The 20,222-nt window shown below is 41.6% G+C and overlaps 2 protein-coding genes across 2 annotated transcripts; both read left to right on the forward strand.

Annotated features, from left to right (window-relative positions):
* The first annotated feature begins 3,456 nt into the window (after positions 1–3,456).
* On the forward strand, positions 3,457–12,509 carry rtf1 (RTF1 homolog, Paf1/RNA polymerase II complex component). The gene is made up of 18 exons (XM_030117200.1): positions 3,457–3,654; positions 6,041–6,151; positions 6,230–6,380; positions 7,317–7,518; positions 8,316–8,433; positions 8,557–8,668; positions 8,747–8,885; positions 8,963–9,140; positions 9,241–9,323; positions 9,413–9,500; positions 9,596–9,703; positions 10,036–10,113; positions 10,224–10,345; positions 10,443–10,500; positions 10,626–10,703; positions 10,984–11,088; positions 11,277–11,391; positions 11,469–12,509. Exons 1-18 carry the CDS (start codon positions 3,571–3,573, stop codon positions 11,573–11,575), a joined length of 2,037 nt encoding a protein of 678 aa, XP_029973060.1. The 5' UTR covers positions 3,457–3,570; the 3' UTR covers positions 11,576–12,509.
* A 952-nt stretch (positions 12,510–13,461) lies between these two features.
* On the forward strand, positions 13,462–19,918 carry golga5 (golgin A5). Its single transcript, XM_030117199.1, has 13 exons — positions 13,462–13,642; positions 15,072–15,731; positions 16,459–16,656; positions 16,738–16,957; positions 17,034–17,157; positions 17,252–17,455; positions 18,047–18,217; positions 18,322–18,450; positions 18,541–18,639; positions 18,768–18,990; positions 19,115–19,214; positions 19,304–19,367; positions 19,482–19,918. Exons 2-13 carry the CDS (start codon positions 15,080–15,082, stop codon positions 19,557–19,559), a joined length of 2,262 nt encoding a protein of 753 aa, XP_029973059.1. The 5' UTR covers positions 13,462–13,642; positions 15,072–15,079; the 3' UTR covers positions 19,560–19,918.
* Positions 19,919–20,222: the final 304 nt, after the last annotated feature.

Genomic DNA, 20,222 nt, shown 5'->3' on the forward strand with positions numbered 1-20,222 from the left:
CCGGAGTAGTACACTCAATTTTTGCACAAGTTCCTCTGCGACTGAATCGATTAGGTTATCTCGAAAAAAATATAAATTAAAATAGGAGTGAAACCCAAATGAAGTTTTCTGAAGCATTGAGTCTTGCATGAAAAAAGGGTCTCAACTCAGTCCTGTTTAAAAGCATCTGGTGGACGAAAAAAGCAGCTTGAATGAACTGCTTGTGTTTACAAATGACAGAGTTATGTTGACAGCTTTTGTTTGATATCATGTCATAGTTTTGTCTGTTATCCAGCTACCATTGCGGTGCTAACAAGCAATTTTTTGCTTGAAAAAATACATTTTGTTTGCTTGGTTATTAAATAATTTTAATGAAGCTTATTAATTAGTGAGTTCAATAATGAAGCTTATTATTATTATTATTATTATTAATTATTATTATTATTAGCTTATTTAAACATGTGCCATGGTGTGGCCTCCCTTTGATTGTGACTTCTTGATGTTTGTGAACTCAATACATTAAATTTTATATATAATAGTGATACAAGTATTTATAAACCATGGAAGTGCTCATGAGCTCATAAAATAAGCACATAGTGCAAATAAGATTATTTTATTTGGTTTTTATTTAGGAAGAGGATTTGTTTCACAGTGTGAGGACTGCAGGTTTGTGCAGAAACCTTTGGAGGGGCAGGTGCTCAAAGTTAAAAGGCGCCACATGGAGCATGAATTTGAAACACCATCTAGAGACATACTTGGTTAAATTGTAAAAATTCTTATTCACAAAGAATGTAACATGGAATCACAACATGCATATCATTGTTAACACCTCATATCTTTGTTGGAGGTCAGTTCATGTTTGACCTGATGGGTACACTGAACAGCTTCTGTTGAGGGGACAGCTGAAGAGACGCGTGGTATTTATCTGAGGGTGTAGACAATACAATAAAAATGGCTGACTGTGAGCTGCCAGACTGCTGATTGCTTGCAGAAGACTTGTTGAGTGAGGCTGCAGCCAAAGGTGACTGTTAAAAACTGAACAAGAAAAGTTGCTTAATTGTAAAAGGAAACATAAATGAGTGGACAAGAATAAAGAAGAGGTGGAGGTACGGCCTGTGGCCACAAAGCCATAATTCAAGCTGTGGACTGAGGAAGATCATGTACTAATAAGTTGACAGAAGATCACCATTAGACACTGGACTGTTTAACTGGTTGCTCTTCCTGAAGTAGTTGTTTTAAGTTTGAATAAAACTGCAGTGTGATAATTGAACAGTGGCGACATCTCTTTATTTTAATTTCATTGCTTTATTTTTGTTTTCTGACCTCAGTAAAGCCAAAAGCAGCCAACAGATTTGAAACAAACATGATTTCAACATAAAACGTTTTATCCTATATCTATTAACATGGAGGTTCCTAGGTTCTCTAAAATTTGAACAGGAGGTAGAGCCTTTAGCTATCAGGCTCATGTTATGTGGAACCAGCTCCCAGTGTCTGTAAGGGAGGGTGACACAGTCTCGGTTTTTAAGACGAGGCTTAAGACCATTCTGTTCAATAAAGCTTATAGTTAGGGGTCGTGTCTGCTCTCTCTCTCTCTGTCTCGTTCTCTCTGTCTCTCTCTCTCTCTTTCTCTCTCTCTCAACTATTATGTAGCTGTTCTGTAAGGTGATGTTGGGAAAATGAGTCGTGGATTTATTGTATAAATCTGTGAACCTGTGTCCACTTCAATGGAAATGAAATGATCTCTCCCCCTCTCTCTCTCTTTCCACTATGGGAGACCAAAAAGTCAGAACACCAAAACCCTGGACGAAGAGGCTGTCTCTTAGGTGGACTAGAGCCGTGATTGAGGGATCACAGACAGAACATCAATCGCGGCTGATCCATTGAAACAGCCTGGATTCAATGGGTGCAATTCTAATTGGGCATCAAACAAAACAGCTGTTACACTGATTAATCAAGGAACCCGGACCCAGTGGGTGTAAGCGTTTACTTAACTCCGGGCTCCTATCATGTGGAACCGACTCCCAGTTCTGCTCTTCCTCTCTCTTCAATGTAATTTCATTGTACTACTGTAATTTCATTGTATTGCTTCATGTCATCGATGATTGTTCCTCTTGTAGCCTATGTACCCTGTGTCTATATATGAATTGTATGTAGATACAAGAAACTGTCTGTCCTGTCTCATTCTCTTTCTGTCCCCTCACCCCAACCGGAACAGCAGAAAGCCGCCACCTCTGAGCCTGGTTCTGCAAAGGTTTCTTACTGTTAAAAGGGAGTTTTTCCTTTCCACAGTCGCTTATGTTTGCTCATGTGGATCTGTTGGGTTTTCTCTGTAAAAGTGTCTAGAAACAACCATGTTGTAATTGGCACTTCATAAATAAAGCTGAACTGAATTGAATTGAATTGAATTGAATTGAATTGAATTGAATATATGTATTATATATTAACTGAAAGGGGGAACATTAATAAAGGGAGGGGAGAATAGAAGTGTGTGTGAGTCATTGATTTGCTCCATGGTGCTGATTAATAATCTAGTCTTTATCATTAGTAGTGCTAATAACACAATTAAGAAATAATTAAATGATACAAAAATCATGTATTTTAAATGCACTTATGCATTTTTTAAGTTTGACTACCCACTCTGTGTAAGAACGCAAGGTTATCAAAGTTCTGTTTTATATTTATATATAATAAATTCAATGTGTGTATAGGTATGCAAATGCTATACACGAGCACTGATATGTTTAAATGAGAGATTGAAAAAATCACATTTAAATTTCGTCTAAGAATTATTATTTTTGTTGTTTTTATGCTTTAATAGCCCAAAATGATGTGAATATGTATGAATACTACATAATTTCAGAAAAAGGAAAACATACATGGAGGGACGTGCCTAAGCGCTGCCATCTTGGTGAGGTGGTCGGAGAATGGCATTACATGAAAGTCTATGGAGGTTCGAGATGCCCCATCATCTCAAAGTAGAATTATCCACTGAATTTTCCATCAGTTTCCAAACGATTTGATTTGTTAAATACATAACACTTTTAGCTATGACACAGGATCATTGGATGTTTTAAAAAATGCCAGTCATGCATCCAAATACAATATAATTGGAAAAGATGCCAAATTATTGTCCCGCTTACGGATGTTCTAATGGGCAGAAGATACAAACCAGATCCTGTGTAATCACCTTTCACTGGTAATGTCTACATAAAGAATATTGGAGTGGGCTGATTGTTGAATATAATTACTCAGCTGCTTTCTCGTCAAATATGTAACTTGAGACCCTATTGCTTGCTAAAATACTTTAAAAACACATGAAAAATTATTTATTTAGAAGCTCACGTCAAATGATCTCATTTTTCTGCTCCAGCGTCAACCAGAACATTACAAAACTTTATTTCTCCTATACTGTCAGTAAATTACTCAGTCGGAATTTACAACGACAGCGTTCAATGTGACGCAGGACGTCCACGCATGCGCAGTTGTGCCTTTGTGTGTCTGACTGCAGAGCCAAGTAGCTTGCTAGCAGCAGCGACTAGCCTCCATCAGACGACACAGGGACAGCTACCAGGGTTAGCTAAGCAGCTAATCATGGTGAATGTAAAAAAACGGAAAGGTCGAGTCGTTATCGACTCTGACTCAGAAGACAGCGCCAGCGACGACAATTTAGATCAGGTCAGTGAATCTTTTTTCGCGGTTTCAGTCGAGTAAACTTGCCAAACAGTTTTGAGGTGAAGCTAATGTGTGCTAGCTGACTGCGCTGTGTTTGGCCTCGCATGAACGAGCTTGTAGAAGGCCCGTTTTATTTACAACCCCGAAACCAGATATGCCTGACATACATTTGTAGCGAAGATGTTTATCAAGTGCCTCTGGGAAGTGGACGCTAAAGAAGCATTACATGGACGTTTGTCGTCATGTTGTTGTTGCAGCGAAATTGCCGCGCCACGGGCCTTTTGAGTGGTTTCCGTGGCCGTGCACCGTGGGAAGGATTTGTTTGTTGACTAAATGAGAATGGGACGTGTTTAGGCCAGGTGAATCCGTGGATTGAGTCGTCGCATTTAGCGTGCTATAACCTTATCCCCGGATTGACGTCACGAGCACAGAGCTGGACTTCTATTTTGGTTTGTTGTCAAACAAGCGCGAGCAGCGTAGAGAAGTCTGCGAGGAGCTGCAGGCAGCTTAAACATGTCTGATAGGAGCTGCTTAGATCTGCAGCTCAACTCTCTTCACTTCACCTGTGTGAGAGAAAGAGGGAACTGGAGAAGGATGGATGTCAACACAGCGCAAGCTCACAGAGATAAACAGTCACACATTTTAGTACCACCAACTGGCCCCACATGCACAGTGATAACACGCAGCTTCCACATAGAAAGTCAAGCTACAGAGTAGAGATACTTTTTAGATATATTAGTGCTGTCAGTTTTAATCGCATTGATCGCAATTTAATCGCATTGATCGCAATTAATCGTGATTAATTCATGGAGAACTGTCAACAATTAACTTTTTTAAAGTTGAGATTAATTGCAATGAAGAATATAATCCTCATAAATCAGTCCCAATGTCAGGAAAAAACACTATTATCCTCTAGTTCTTTTCTTTGATCCAGTTGGCAGACCTCAATGGATTAATCGCGATTAAAATTGACAGCACTAAGATATATGTCCTGTGTAGTGCTTATTCCTGCACACCTCAGCTGACTAAGGGCAGGATACACCTGGACAGATCACTAGTCCATCACAGGGCAAACACACAGAGGTAGACAACTACACGCACTCACTTTCACAACTAGGACCAATTTAGGGTCACCAAATAACTTCACAGGCATATTTTTGCACTGTTGGGGGAAACCGGAGTACCTGGAGGAAATCCATGGAAACACCCAGGGAGAGCATGCAAACTCCACCTCAACTAGTATTTGATCCCAGACCTTATTGTAGTGAGATGATAGTGCTAACCACAGCTCCACTATGCAGCTACTTTATTAAATATCAATAAGACAGAAAATAATAAATAAGTAGTATTAAAATCCGTATATTCAGGGCTAAACAACTAGAGTAGACATAGAAGGATTAAATTAACAGATTAACACAGCAATCACCATTTCTAAGTGGAGTTAGAGTATTATGGTCACAGGAAGAAGGATCTCCTGTGTTGCTGTCTGTAGAACACATTGGTGGTTTGTGTCTGTTGCTGAAGATGCTTCTGCTGTTGACCACGCCTGGAATTCAACAAACACTTTTACACAATAACAAAATCAGCTTACGATCATCTGAACAATATCACAAGGATTAAAGGATTTCTGACCAAACAAGAGTCAGAACATTTTGTGTATGCATTTATCTTCAGTGTCTGGATTATTGTTACGGTGTGTTTACAGGTCTCAGAAAAAAAAAGTAGTTGAGATAGCTGCAGCTCATCCAGACATATGAAATTTTCCAAAATTGTGCCATAATGTTGGTAGTAGCTCTTGTTCTTGTATGAAAGATGAATCGCAGAACGCTGTTTATTCAGGATTTTTCGAACGACTGAAAGTATTAACAGGACACAACAGTTCTGCTTTACACATCTAGTGGTAACTCAGTGTTCTGCCTCTTTGCTGTGGCCGTGCACCTCTTCCTCTGAGTACACATGGCAGCTGTATTTAACTTGAAAACATACAAAAAGAGGCTGCATTGTATTTGAGAATGAACACTGCATGTTAATTATAGGTCAAATGAAAGTATTTTGTTTTTTTTGTTTTTTTTTACTTCTGGGTTTCGCCAATTACTACTAATGATAATACATTTTATTTGAAATGCAATTTATATTTTAATATATCAAAGTGCTATACAGCAAGAGAAGTATCGATTTGACACAAAAGCAATTTTCTATCTCGTCCCATGTTTGATTCCTATTGTTCTTCTCTCCAGTTTTTATGTGTGTAGATATATGTATTTGCTGCAATGATGATGCAACATTTACTTATTGTCACGTCAACCCAGGTGTAGTTTATTGTCAAATGTCAGCAGAGCCACAGTTATTGGTGACATTTCCTTGACATCTGTGTTTTTGTCCCTGTCAGGAGTTGTTGTCACTGGCGAAGAGGAAGAGAGTTGACTCTGGGGAGCAGGAAGAACCTGTCAGCAAACCAGCAGCATCCACAGACTCCGAGACATCAGACAGCGATGATGAGGTCTGTCTCTCAAGAGGTTCCAGTCTGTTTCTAGCATCTATTTGAGAGCTACGAATGATCACATTCTCATTTTTGCAGTGGACTGTTGGGGGCACCAAAGGAAAGAGGAAGGCTAAGCAGGGAAAAGGATCGGAGAAGAAAAACACAAAAAAAAAGAAGCTTAATAAAGCGAACGCTTCAGGCAGCTCGGATGGCGACAGCTCAGCTGAGAGCTCTGCACCTGAAGAAGGTAACGTGGCTTTAAATTCCTTCAAGACCTTTCACATCCAGCCCCCCCCCCCCCCAAAAAAAAAAAAAATTTAAAAAAGAGAGAGAGAAAATCTGTGGAATCCTAAATCGTTCTGTAAACGGAATACTCCAAATGTCCTCCAGTGAAATGTTGCATAAAATATAAAAACAAAAAGTTGCGTTACTCAGCCACACAGAGCCGAATGTGATCTCTGTTTTCTCTTTTTAATTATTATTATTAAAAATATATATTGTTTGGAAAAAAAATTCAAATTGAATGTACTGTTTTGGTATATATATTGAGATTATTATATTGACCCTCCTGCCCCGTGTTTACCACCAGGCTGCCATGTTCACAGGTACTTCAGGAGGCTGGGATTATATGACTCACTCATCCCTTTTATAGGTGGCACAAGATGTAGCACCTAAGCTGTTGTTTGTGTCTTAGTGTCTTGACACACATTCATTTCAAAACGCATTCAGAGAATGTGGTCTAAAGTCATTAAGTGATGAGACGTAATGATCCCTTTTTGGAACAATAGCTCCTCTACAGTCAGATTTGTTTGTGCTGTTCTTTAACATGGTGACCATATCAATCTGATTGAAAGCAGTTAAAGCTTTTCTGTCTCAGTTAACTCAGCTGCAGTTATGCAGGTAATTCCATGAGATGGCGCTGTCTTTGAAAGAGTTTGTTTTAATCGCAAATACAAGCAAATAAAATTTGCCAAGGCGTATGCAGACTAAGTCATTGCATTTGCCACAGAATGGTCAAACAGGTGTTTTAATCTCTAGATCTCTAGATTCCTGCAAGTCATGGAGAAGTCATTGAGAAGGTGTTTTTTTTTTTTGACAGAATGTAAAGCACAAAATACCGTATAACTTATCCGTGTGTGTGTTTTTTCTTTTTCTTCTTCTTCTTCTTCTTGAAATGTCCCAGGTGAAGTGTCGGACTCGGAGAGCAACAGTTTGTCCACAAGCTCCGACTCAGACTCCTCAGAAGATGAGGTGTTCAAGGACGGCTACGACGACGACCTGATGGGCGACGCCGAAGATCGAGCTCGCCTGGAGCAGATGACGGAAAAGGAGAGAGAACAGGAGCTGTTCAACAGAATTGAAAAGAGAGAGGTGCTGAAAAGACGGTAAGTCGCAGCTACATGGGAGGTCAAGAGTCTTAATGCAAAGTTTGACTTCCACAACATTTAATGTTCTTGAAGAGACTTTTGCTCTAAGTGGGTTAGGGATGGCCAGATTACTTTATTAATCTATCTCTTCCTTTGCAACAGTAGTGAAAAGTAATCCAACTTTTTAATTTTTTTTTCTTTTTTTTTTGTCATCAAAACCAAACAAGTTGAAAAGAAACAAGAAAACACTGTGTATACTTTCAAGCATCATATAAATAGCAGTAATTACATATGCCTGTATATATGTATATTTTTATCGCCTGCTAGAGAAAGAGGGGCCTCTGTACGTTCACTGAGGTGAAGATATAACAGGTCTTTACTTCATTGTGGACATTTTGTCTGGTGGTCTACCAAATGTTGCCACATGAGGGCAGGGGTGTATTTTAATACTTACAATTTCAGATACAGCGTCAAAATATTTCAACCGGAAATTACCGGTAGATCATTTTGGACATGACTAGAACGTGTGTGTCCAGTTACAGGGGTCTGTGCACATCTATCACTTCTATCTTATTGCTTGTCTGAACAGAATCTGGAGAGTTTTACTTTGTTGTAATGGATCTGATGAAGCACCTTAAATTGTACGAGGTTAAATCTTGTGCCGCTGGAGGATGAGTTGATCCCCCCCCTTCAGGGGTCACTCCAAAACTCATCAGAGAAGATGATCTGTTATTCCTCCTGCCACCCATTACTGGTATGTTGTCAAATTGTAATTGTTTTTTTTTTTGTTTTGTTTTGTTTTTGATATATATTAGGTTTGAAATTAAGAAGAAGTTAAAGACGGCAAAAAAGAAAGAAAAGGAGGAGAAGAAAAAGAAGCAGGAGGAGGAGCAAGAAAAAAGGAAGCAATCTCAGGTTCAAGACACACAAGTGGTGAGTTTAGTTTCTTTATGCTGTTTATCAGCGTTTCTCAGTTTTAGTTTTAGTTGAACTGTCACAGACACTGGTCTTTCTTTTCCACTTCCCTCTCTGACTGTAATCTGTTTCCCTCCACAGGTCATGTCTCACAACAAGGAGAGGCGATCCAAACGTGACGAAAAACTTGACAAGAAATCCCAGGCCATGGAAGAGCTGAAAGCTGAACGTGAGAAGAAGAAGAACAAAACAGGTGAGCGTGCACGCCGTCTGCGGCCCGATGGCGGCTCCTTCGGTCTGCTGTAAATGAGAACACTGCGTCTCTCTGCAGCCGAGCTGCTGGCCAAACGTCTGCCTCTGAAGGCCAGCGACGTGTACTCCGATGACGAGGAGGAGGAGGAGGAAGACGACGACAAGTCATCGGTCAAGAGCGACCGGAGCTCACGCTCGTCCTCGTACGACGATGATGAGTGAGTACATCCAGTTCACAGCAGCGCTGCCGTCCTCTCTACACGTCTGGTAAACCTGTGATGCTTCCTGCCAACAGAAAGGAGGAAACTCCTCCGAAGTCTCAGCCTGTTTCTCTACCGGATGAGCTGAACAGGATCCGCCTGTCCAGACACAAGCTGGAGCGCTGGTGCCACATGCCTTTCTTCGCCAAGACTGTGACCGGCTGTTTCGTCAGGATAGGAATCGGGAACAGCAGCAGTAAACCAGTTTATCGGGTGAGCTTTGCTCAGTTTACCCTCCCCGGCTCTCCTCCACCCTCTCTTCTATGAGAGTGCATTTACTGATGTCAGATCTCATTTTCCTTGCTGTTAACAGGTCGCTGAAATTGTGGACGTAGTAGAAACGGCAAAGGTTTACCAGCTTGGATCGACGCGAACAAACAAGGGATTGCAACTACGGTGAGCACGCAGTCGCTGCTGCCTGGACATAAACCAGCTGTGATTCGGTTAGCGCGACGCCAGCGTGAGCTTCTCTTCTTGTCCTTCAGGCACGGTGGAGACACTCGGGTGTTCAGGCTCGAGTTCGTTTCAAATCAGGAGTTCACAGAAAGTGAATTCATGAAGTGGAAAGAAGCGGTAAGCAGATTTTAAAAGATGTTAAACACGTTGCTCGAGCTCTTGATGAAGGGAAGGAGACCGCTGACAGTGTGTGTGTGTGTGTGTGTGTGCAGATGATAGTTGCTGGCATGCAGGTACCAACGCTTGATGAGATCACCAAGAAGGAGCAGTCCATCAAAGAGGCCGTCAACTATAAATTTAACGACAAAGATATTGAGGATGTAAGTTTTGTTTTCTCTCTCCAACTTTTAAAGAAAAAGTTCAGCCGTGAAGGTCGTTCTATATCGCAGCAGAGTGAATAAAGGACATCTGAACACTAATATACTGAAAAGAAGGGAATATTACTGTAAAGTTAGTTGACAACAAATAGACTGAAGGTTTTTGCAGCATATTTTAGATTGGAGGAGCTTCAATTCCATGAGATAATTTTGTTTTAACATACTCAAAATTCAATTATAAAAAAAAACAAAACGAAAGCGCTAATGAACGACCTTCAGTGACCCCTCTCGTGTTTTAGCTACAACAAACCTGTTTTTCTTGATCCTCTCTGCAGATCGTCAAAGAAAAGGACAGATTCCGAAAAGCTCCTCCAAACTACGCCATGAAGAAGACGCAGCTACTCAAAGACAAGGTAGCATCTTTTTCATGTTCATGTTCTGTGCTTTTTTTCCCAAGGTGTGTGTCACCATCCAAACTCAAGCTTCTTCCCGTCATGAACCTTCTTTGTGTTTTTGTCCCAAGGCCATGGCGGAGGAGAGTGGAGACGGTGACCGAGTGAAGGTGATCCAGGATGAGCTGAATGAGCTGGAGGAGAGGGCAGAAGCTCTCGACAGACAAAGGACTAAAAACATCTCCGCAATCAGGTGCGCCAGATGAGACTGCTTTATTAAAGCTGTTACTGTAAAAACACTTTCTCAATTAGATTTGTTTGTTAAACTCTTCTTCTTTTTCCCCCTGTAGCTACATCAATCAGAGGAACAGAAGCTGGAATATTGTTGAATCTGAGAAAGCTCTGGTGGTGAGTGAGAACCTCTTCTGATTGCATGGAATGATTTTGGATGGAAGTTTTGGTGTTATTGCATGCTTTGCAAAACATTTAGTGGGGAAAATAAGTGTATTTTTAAAATGCCTTTGTCTTGACAGGCTGAAGGGCAAAATGCCAAAAACCAGCAGATGGATCCTTTCACGCGGAGGCAGTGCAAACCCACCATGGTGTCAAATGTGAGTTGTTTTGTTTTGTTCTACTTTCTGGTATCCTCTAATGAATTTAAAAGAGAATTCCGTCCGTTCTCACAAATCAGTCAAAATCCTGAAATAGTTAACCGTCGTTTTTTTTGTGGGTAATTTTTCTCTGCTCTGTTAAAAAGACGGAGGCTTTGGATACACTTTAGCTTTGATTTTAATATTTATAGTCATGCCCCAAACACTTGAAATTCCATTTAGAGGCACAAGATATTCCTATTAAACGCTGTGAGAGTGTGTTTCTCTCCTCCCTCCGCAGGCCAGAGATCCGTCGGTCCATGCAGCTATCCTCGCTCACCTCAACCAGAAATACGGCTCCGGATCGGCGGCAGCAGATCCTTCCAACGCGGAGAAGAACAAACTGGTGAGTGAGCAGGACGCTTCCTCCACCCTCACAGCTGAGGAGTTCACAAACAATTCATCAAATTTTAGTTGAATTGTTCAAATTCTTGATAAAATAATTTAATTTTGTTGCAGCTTTAGAGAAACGTTTCATCTTTAGTTCCTTTATTTCGAATATTGTGATTTGAAATTCCTTACTTCTCTTTCCAGGGTCAAGTAAACCCAAAAGACAAAGAAGTCCCCAAGCCAACCACTGACCTCTCAGAAGACTTGTTTAAAGTTCATGATTTTGATGTAAAGATCGATCTGCAAGTTCCCAACGCAGGTGAGCGTTTCACCAAGTCGCTCTGCTCGGTCGCGTGTTTCAGATTCAGAGGTCTAACGCCACCTTTGGTTTTGCAGAAGCGAAGTCGCTGTCTGTGAGCTCCAACGCGCTGCCTGTGAAAGATGGCGCCCCCCGCAGGTCCCTCAACCTGGAGGACTACAAGAAGAGGCGGGGGCTGATCTAATGCGGCCAGCGCCTCCTTCAGAAATCACATTGCATGTGTAACAGACCGTGCAGCAGAGAGTCTATGTGTGTGTGTGTGTGCGCATGCGTGCGTGGCTGAGGGAAAGTGACAAGAGTGTATGTGTGTGTGTGCGCGAGAGAGAGAGTGACTCCCATAGGACGTGTGTTTGAATGTCGATACAAGAAGAGACTGTTGGTCCAAACCCAGAGGAAATACTGATTCATCAAAGGAAACATTTTTCGCAAAGAATCTCTCTTCGAAGAAAACTTGTGCAAATGTCCCCCCATTATTACAGACAAGTGTATACTGACTTGTGAGTGTGTGAGCGTGTTTTTTTTTTTTTTTTTTTTTTTTTTTTTTTACGTATTTAACTTCTACTCCACCCGTTTTTGGATCTTTGGGATTTTTTTTTTTTCCCCCTGAAAGGAAAAAGCTCTTCTGGATTATCTGATCGAGGACACGTTTTTGAGCATACTGGACAGTTAACAAAGCCAATCAGCTTTGTCCTCATCCACAATGAATTAATGTTGTAAGACCCCCCCTAATGTCACATGTATCTTCATCCTCTGTCCATCCTCAATTCGAACAACCTCGTGTAAATGGAGACCATGACAACGGCCTTTTACAGTCACAGAGAGAAGTGCAGTCCTCATCAATGGGACATTTACCTCTTTTTAAGATTTTGAAAAGAAAAAAAAAACTACATTCAAGAGGCACTTTTTTCTATGGCTGAGCTACTCCTAAAGGAATTGTTGCTTTGTTTTTTTTGTTGTCTTTCTGTTGGTTGTTCATGGGGTAAGTTCCGCTGCCCTTCACTTTGAGCAGATACTTTGTGTTCTCATGTCCATGGTCAGTACCTGTATTGATGTGGCATGCCATGTAAATATGCATTTTCGAGTGAGTGCGGACAAAATAAAGAGGCACTGTTTCATAACGCCTGTGTCGGTTCCTTCAAGGACAAGACTCACCGCTGGTGTTTTCTTGTTCAGTGCCTGTCAGTGTACTTTTTTCCATACAGCTAATTTGAAAACATTTATAACTTGTCCTAAACAATATAGGATTAGATATTTTCATACGCACCTAAAAAAAAAACCCCAGCATAATAGAATGGAAATAATTATATCCCCATAAACAAATTTAAACTCCCGTAAGTGTTAGATTTTACAACTCATAAATCTGAAATAGTTTTGTTTAGGCCTGCATATCATGAAGACAAAGATAATTGATAATGTCTTTCTATTTCACTTCAAGCCAATTATGAATGCAAATCATTAAAATTGATCTTGAATCTTTTTATTCATGGTTTGGATTCATATAATCATTAGATTCCTTGAATCTTTTTACTTTATGAATGTAAAAGTAACTTGTAAATTCTCTTTTCAGTAACCTTCAAATACCCCCTTTCAACTGAAGTAAATTTTACCTGGAAATGTTCCAATTTTAAAATCATTGTTTCAGAATAGAAAAGAAATACTTTATTAATCCTAGAGGTAAATTCGTGTAGTGTGGCTCCACACAGATTAGAACTCGGAATAAAATGTTGCAATCAAATAAGATGGGATGAAAACTAAAGTAAAACTGAATATTAGTCTGTACAAGCTTTACAAGTCTGACTGATACAAGCATGGAAAAACAGGAGTTGACAGAAAAAACAAAACACTATTTACAAGACTGTCCACACAGAGGAGAGAAGATGAGTTGAACCCAGAATGATTGGAGTAATATAAAACAGGAGAATATTTCAACTCTGTTACAGTAGAATCTGTGTTCAATTCAAGCTTAAAAATGCACAAAATAAGTGTACAATCAGTTTACCTTAAAAAAAAAACAAAGGAAAAAAAACTTGTAGGGTTCCTTTCTGATCAGGCCTTCTCCGCGGGCGCTCTGTTATGGGGTCCTCGCTAGCAGGACTTCCGGGTCCACGTAGTGAGCATCTTTCTGAGACTCTGTGGCGGATTATGACAGATTATGACATTTCGCTGTGTTTATTCTAAACATTTCTCTGTCTCCTGTCCACCCGTCAGACCTCGGCGATAGCTTTCGGGGACTCACTCGGAATTTAAATCGGTATGTTTGGAGTTTTGCTCTCAGTAGCCTGTTAGCATTTTAGCTTCAGCAGGGATGAACTTGATCCCAACAAACTGTTTACATCTTTTTAACGATGACACAGCCTGTCTTTTCTGTTCTTGCACATGTTTTTAACTGCTAACAGATAAAGAGTGTCACCATCGGTAGTGGTTAATATTCTAACTAGCATTCTTACTGTCTGATACGTCGGCTTTGGCTGTCATCAAACCTTTTCTATTTGTTCAGCCTGTCATTTATTATTGTTTAATATAAATTTCATTTCCAGTCTTGATTCATATCCAGCACCTACAACTGTAAAGTTATAAGCATTGACAGCAGATCTGAAGTTAAATGCACTGTAATTTCCTTGGGCTCAAGGACTTAATGTGTAGATAAAGAAAACGACGATGATGCTTTTAGAAATGAAATTTTTAAAAGTGCTAAGGAGCTAGATTAATGTTGTCAATTACAATACACACAACTTGAGTACACTTGCCGTGTTTGTTCAGAGACAAAATGACACAGTGAGGGATGTGTGTGTTCAGTGATTCGGCAGTTGTTACGACAGGATCTATGCTCCTGCACTGTGAGCTTTTGCTGAATTTTGTTGCCCTTTCATCTGTAACTATGACATTGGTGCGAGGAATCTCTACTGCTAATAGGGCTGACACACTGACCCTGCCAAGATAAACCTCTACAAGTACACACATCTAAAACACCTGTGAAAAGCACAACATGAAAAGTTTTGGAAATTTTGAATGATTATTTTAAAATCAGATGCTTAATGTAAGTATCATGAATATTGTGGTATAGTGTACTTCAGACTTAATTTTGAACACCTGCCCAGGCCGCAGTTTATCCTTTTGCTTATTTTGTTGTCCATATTTTCAGTGCAAAACACAAAAAACACATCAGTATGTGCTAAACATTCCGAAATGGTGTGCAGTGACTTTTGATGATTGATTTGACAACAAACTGTTTTCACAAAAAAAAAAAAAAAAAAAAAAACTGCAAAAAATTTGACATCATAAGCAAATGGGATTTATTTGTTGCTTATACTTTTTCTCTATTACTGGTACTTTGATGATGGTTTTCCATTTTTGTTGTCATTGCACTTGAACATTTTCTTATCTCTCTCTTTCTTTCTCTCCCTCTCTCTCTCTCTCTGACACACTCATACACACAGTGGTAGGGTTATTTGGCATTGCTCAGTAGTGGTACTATGGATGGGATACTAGTCAGCAGCAAGAACACAAAATTTCATCTGAAACTTAAGTTACAAATCATATCTAAAAAAAAAATGCTCTCTCTGCCAGCAAAACATTTTATGAGGATTGAATTGCATTTTTTTTTTTTGTTGTTTTGTTTTTTGTTTTTTTTACAAACAACTTGTCATTCTCTTACTCTTTTATTGTGTTTCTGGCATCAGGATGCAAAATGTCTTGGTTCGCTGACTTGGCTGGAAAGGCTGAAGACTTTCTGAATAAGGTCGACCAAGGAGCAGCGACTGCCCTGAGCAAAAGTCAGGAGAGAACATCCTCATTCTCAGCGTCCTTTGAAGGAGAAACCATCGACACCAAGTACGACCCTGCAGGGTACACGACCAGTCCCGCTGTGACACATCATACCTACACATCCTCCCACGATGCACCGAGTTTCATCTCTGCTGCAGCCGGAAACATCAAGAAGTCCAATGCAACCCTCCTGGCTGGGACGGCCAACGTGCCCAGTGCTCCCCCTGCTTCTGTCAGCAACGCTCCCAGCTCCATCAAACACTCCACCAGCTTCGTGAGGCCCAGAAAGAGCGAGCAGGACGTGGACGACGACATGCTGTTCGACTTCCTGAACAGCTCGGAGCCGCCCGTCAGCAGCAGGAGGGATTCGAGAAAAGAAGCTGTGAAAGTGGTAGTTCCAGTGACAGAGGCTGAAGACCCGACTCCCCCTCCTTCTACAACCCCACTCTTGGCCTCGTCTGCCCCCTCCACGCCCCGATCCACCCGTGGCGTCTCCAGGGCCTCCAGCATGAGCTCTCTGTCTGCTCACAGCGTCAAAACCTCCGAGGACAGCTCCGCTAAAGAGCAAAGCCAAGGTGAGAGCTCAGCCAGCACCTTCAGCTTTACTGAGGCATTCACAGAGGAACTGCTCTTCAGTCTCAAAATCACAAGACCCAACAAAGAGAACTTTTTGTTGTTTAACAAAGTTATTGACCAAATAGCTAAATTTACATTGAATTGGAAAAATATTTTATTGATAACTAAGAAGACATTCAAAGCACAACAGTTTAAAGGAGAACTGGAGCACCTCACCCTGGTTAAACAATACTGTATTTGCTGTAAATACGGTATATTATACATTCATTCCAGTTGAATTGTCAAAGAATGTAGTGAGAACCCATACACGCTTCCAATTTATGCAAAAAATATTTTTTAATTAAACATGCACACGAGTTCAGTTTTATGTTAAAAAGAATTTCTGATTGGCTCAAAGAAACATCTTTATATCACAGCTTATGCCAAAAATGACATGTCAGTTTGATTTAGAATAAAGAATAAAAATGATGGGATCTTAAGACTTTCTTTCACCAGTTTTATCAGGTTTTACAACATGACATTGCAAACCTTTGAATTCTGACATTCAAAGGCGTCAAAACTGTGTCTGAATAGCACAGAACTTGGTGGCAGGTTTTTCTATTTTATGTGTTAAATTTCAGGTTGCTGGGTAAACGTTTTTCTTGTTTATAGTTTATGTAATAATTCTGGTGTGTCTGTGACTTCTGGTCTAAATGTTTCTCTCTGCACCGCCACCAACCCGCTCAGACACGCCTGAGAGTTCGGACTCGGGCTTGGCTGCGCCTCCGGATCCCGTCCGGCAGGCGACGCCTCCTCCTGCCGAGGAGCCGCAGAGCCAGGTTCTGTCCAGCCTGCGTCTGGAGAACCAGCTGCTGCGCAGCGAGGTGGCCTCCCTCAACCAGGAGATGGCTTCAGTCATCCAGAGAGCCAAAGACCTGCAGGACGGTGAGAGGAGAGACGGAAACCGCGAACCTCTCGGATGGTTGGGTTCCCTTCTGTTTGACCTTTCGTTTTTTGCCGTTGCAGAACTGAACCAGGCGCGTCTCCGAGCAGACCGGTGGAACTCGGAGCAGTCCCACACGGACCGCACATTACGGGAGCTCCGCTCGCAGGTCGACGATCTCACAGAAGCTCTTTCTGCCAAAGACGGCCAACTCGCCGTCCTAAAAATCCGACTCGATGAAGCCGATCAGCTCGTAACGTCCCGCAGCGCCGCGTTAGAGGAGGTTCAGAAGGAAAAGTCCAGGTACACTCAGGTGTGACAGAGTTTTGGAGTAGATGACAGAATCAGCTATTGATGCTTTCTTTTTTATGTTGGTTAGAATTCTACAGGACCACACAGAAGGGAGCAGCATGCATTCACAGGCTCTGGAAACGATACAGGAGAGGCTGCGAGAGGCTGAGCTGTCTCTGAGGAGGGAGCAGGACAACTACCGGCAGATGCAGGTGAACATGAAGACGTTTATCCTCAGGTTTTGTTGTTTTCAGATTTTGTGCCTGTGTAACATGCTTGGTGTCTGTTATTTTTTTTGTCATTCAGAGTGAATACAACGGCCGCCTGTCCAAACTGGAGGCTGAGAGGCAGACGCTTGCAGAGACGGTGAGCGCGGCCGAGCGCCGGGCGGCAGACGAGAAGCTCCGCGTCGACGACTTCCAGCAGCAAGTGAAAAGCGCCAAAGCTGCAGCCGACTCCGCCAAGCAAGAGTTGCAGGACTACAAGCACAAAGCTTCACGCATCCTACAAGTGAGGCCCGTCTAGAGTGTGCAGGGAACTCAGTGCAACTCAGTAAAAAGTCATTCATGTTGAAAAAAAGCAGGCTCAGTCTGATTCACTCATAAAGTTGCATCAGTTAATGAAACGACGAGGTTTGTACTTCTGGAAAAAAAAAAGAATTATGAGACGAATCGGCAACAAAACAGCAGAGATGAACGACCAACATGCAGGCAAAGAGGAGTTTAGAGCTGCTAATAGGTCTGAGCTACTGATACAGGATAATATCACCATCACTTAGGTCAACATTCATGAGGAACTCACTTCTCCAGTAAACAGCAGTACAGTGAAAAAGCAACACAGCTTTAATTAGTGCTAAAGCTCACAGCCGGCTCAATAAACAGGACAGAGACAGCAGCTCTGCTTCACTTACAACTAAAGAAAGGCCTAAAAACAAGTTATAAAAATCTTCTGTTCCTGATAGTAATGACAGGTTTATGAAGATTTGAATTTCTCAAATGGTTCCAGAAAGTTCAGTGATGTTGTGCTTTATTGTGTTGGTTTTCTTTCTGATTCGATGCCACTAAACTGTCAATGTTTGACATGTTTTTTTTTTTTTTTCAGTCCAAAGAGAAGCTGATCAGCAGCCTGAAGGAAGGATCCGGTCTGGACACGCTGGACGGCAGCGGCGCCTTGGCTCTGGAGCTGGAGGAGCTGCGCCATGAGAAGGAGATGCAGAGGGAGGAGATCCAAAAACTGCAGGGCCAAGTGAGCAACCTGAGGACCGAAATACAGGTGAGGGGCTGTGAAGGTCTGGATGTGAAAAGGCCCCCAATGACAGTTTCACTGGGTTGCTGTTTTAAGCTCTACACCAACAAATGTTAAAATGTTGAGGACAGGATTTGGAGAATCAGGCGATGGCGGAGGCCGAGACATGGCGGGAACAGCAGGTGCAGCTCCAAGAGCAACAGGCGGCGCAGAACAGAGCCAAGCAGGAGGTGGAGGCTGAGGTGGAGCGCTACAAACAGGTGTGAGAGAGAGAGGGTCAGAACCCTCAGGAAAATGTGTGTCAGTATTGATTTTTAACAAATTGTGGTGGCTTGTGTTTTTATTTTCAGGAGCTTCAGTACATTGAAGAGGAGCACCATCGAGCCAAAACGACCCTGCAGAGTCGAATCAAAGACAGGGAAGATGAAATCCAAAAACTCAGGAACCAGGTCAGTCGTACTAAGAAAGAAGGAAGGAGCGAGCTTCCTGTCTGAGGCACGAGCCGTGTAACACCGGCCCTGTCGGAGAGCAGTTCTGATACAGACACCAGTCACCACCTGTGTTTTCGTTCCTCCAGTTGACCAATAAGACCCTGAGCAGCAGCAGCCAGACGGAGCTGGAGAATCGACTCCACCAGCTGACGGAGACGCTGATCCAGAAGCAGACCATGCTGGAGGCTCTGGGCACAGAGAAGAGCTCGCTGGTCTTCCAGCTGGAGCGTCTGGAGCAGCAGCTGAAGAGCGTTCAGGGGGGGCAGAGCGGGGGGCCGGCCATCAACATGAGCGGCCTGGACGGACCAGGTGTGTGTGATGGAGACCAGGGTGGCATGCAGTTGTGTTTTAGGGAAAATGGGCCTTTTTCACAGACTTTTTCAGTGTGTTTTTCGTTTTCAATATAACTTTATTATAATTTGTATAATGGCAGGGGCACGACAAAGAAACACACCAGTGCTCTTCAGTGATCAAGATGCTCCTGGAGTATACGGCAAAGTACGTAAAGCAGCGAGCACTATCGACCGTTTCAGGTAAGCCTTCTGTGCCCTCTTTTTACAGAAATGATTGTTTTTATTTCATTCTGTCCATACTGATGAACATATGTTTATTTTTCTTCCAGCATCAGACTGGGGGTCTTCCTCAGGCGTTACCCGATGGCCAGAGTTTTTGTGATTGTGTACATGGTGAGTGTTCCAGACATGTTCATGCAGCTCATTTGAAGTGAGAGCTTTCATGTAAAATTAAAATAAGAAAGTAAAACTATTCAACAGCTCTTATTTTTCTTTCTTGTTTTGCAGGCAGTGCTACATCTGTGGGTCATGATTGTTCTTCTGACTTACTCACCAGAAATCCATGATCACCCTGATGGAAGATAGAAGGCTTAAATTTAGCAGTTGGGTGATAAAAGACGGTTTAAATGACCTTCATTGTAAGGAAGCTGCTTGAATATGGGCTGTGGGACCTCGCTCTCCCTGTTTTGCACAGATACAATAGAACTGAAGATGTTTCCACGAATTTCCTCAATGATGTTTCCAAGTGAAGATTAAATGGAGACATCTGCATTGAGTTTTAAAATATTTAAAGAGGGATTTATTGTGTTGGTATTCTCCTGAAAGGACTTCAATTAAAGTGATCTGACATCTGCTCTTCTCATCACCTGCTTTCAGAACTCGGAGATTGTATTTAACACTATATAAAGAAACAAATCTTTTAATAAAGAAACTAGGAGGAACGATATGGACATTCGTTTGTCTTTTTTTGTGATTTTGAAGTTAAAATCCATCTACCTAATCCTTTATGATAGCTTTATAGTACACCATGTTGCAGGATGGCAGAACTTGAAGGGTAGATTGTGCAAAAATGCTTTGACATATCAGTCATATTTTTCAGCTTGAAAACTGGAATGTGAGCGATTTTCACTTTCTAACATTTTGACAGGATTTGAGTCGTAATCGCTAACTGCATAATACTGCATTTACTATTCCTCTTCTTTTAATTGACTCAATACACAGTCTTGTGGTGCATACTCATTGTATTGC

Source organism: Salarias fasciatus, chromosome 19, assembly GCF_902148845.1.
Source record: "Salarias fasciatus chromosome 19, fSalaFa1.1, whole genome shotgun sequence".
Taxonomy (NCBI): domain Eukaryota; kingdom Metazoa; phylum Chordata; class Actinopteri; order Blenniiformes; family Blenniidae; genus Salarias; species Salarias fasciatus.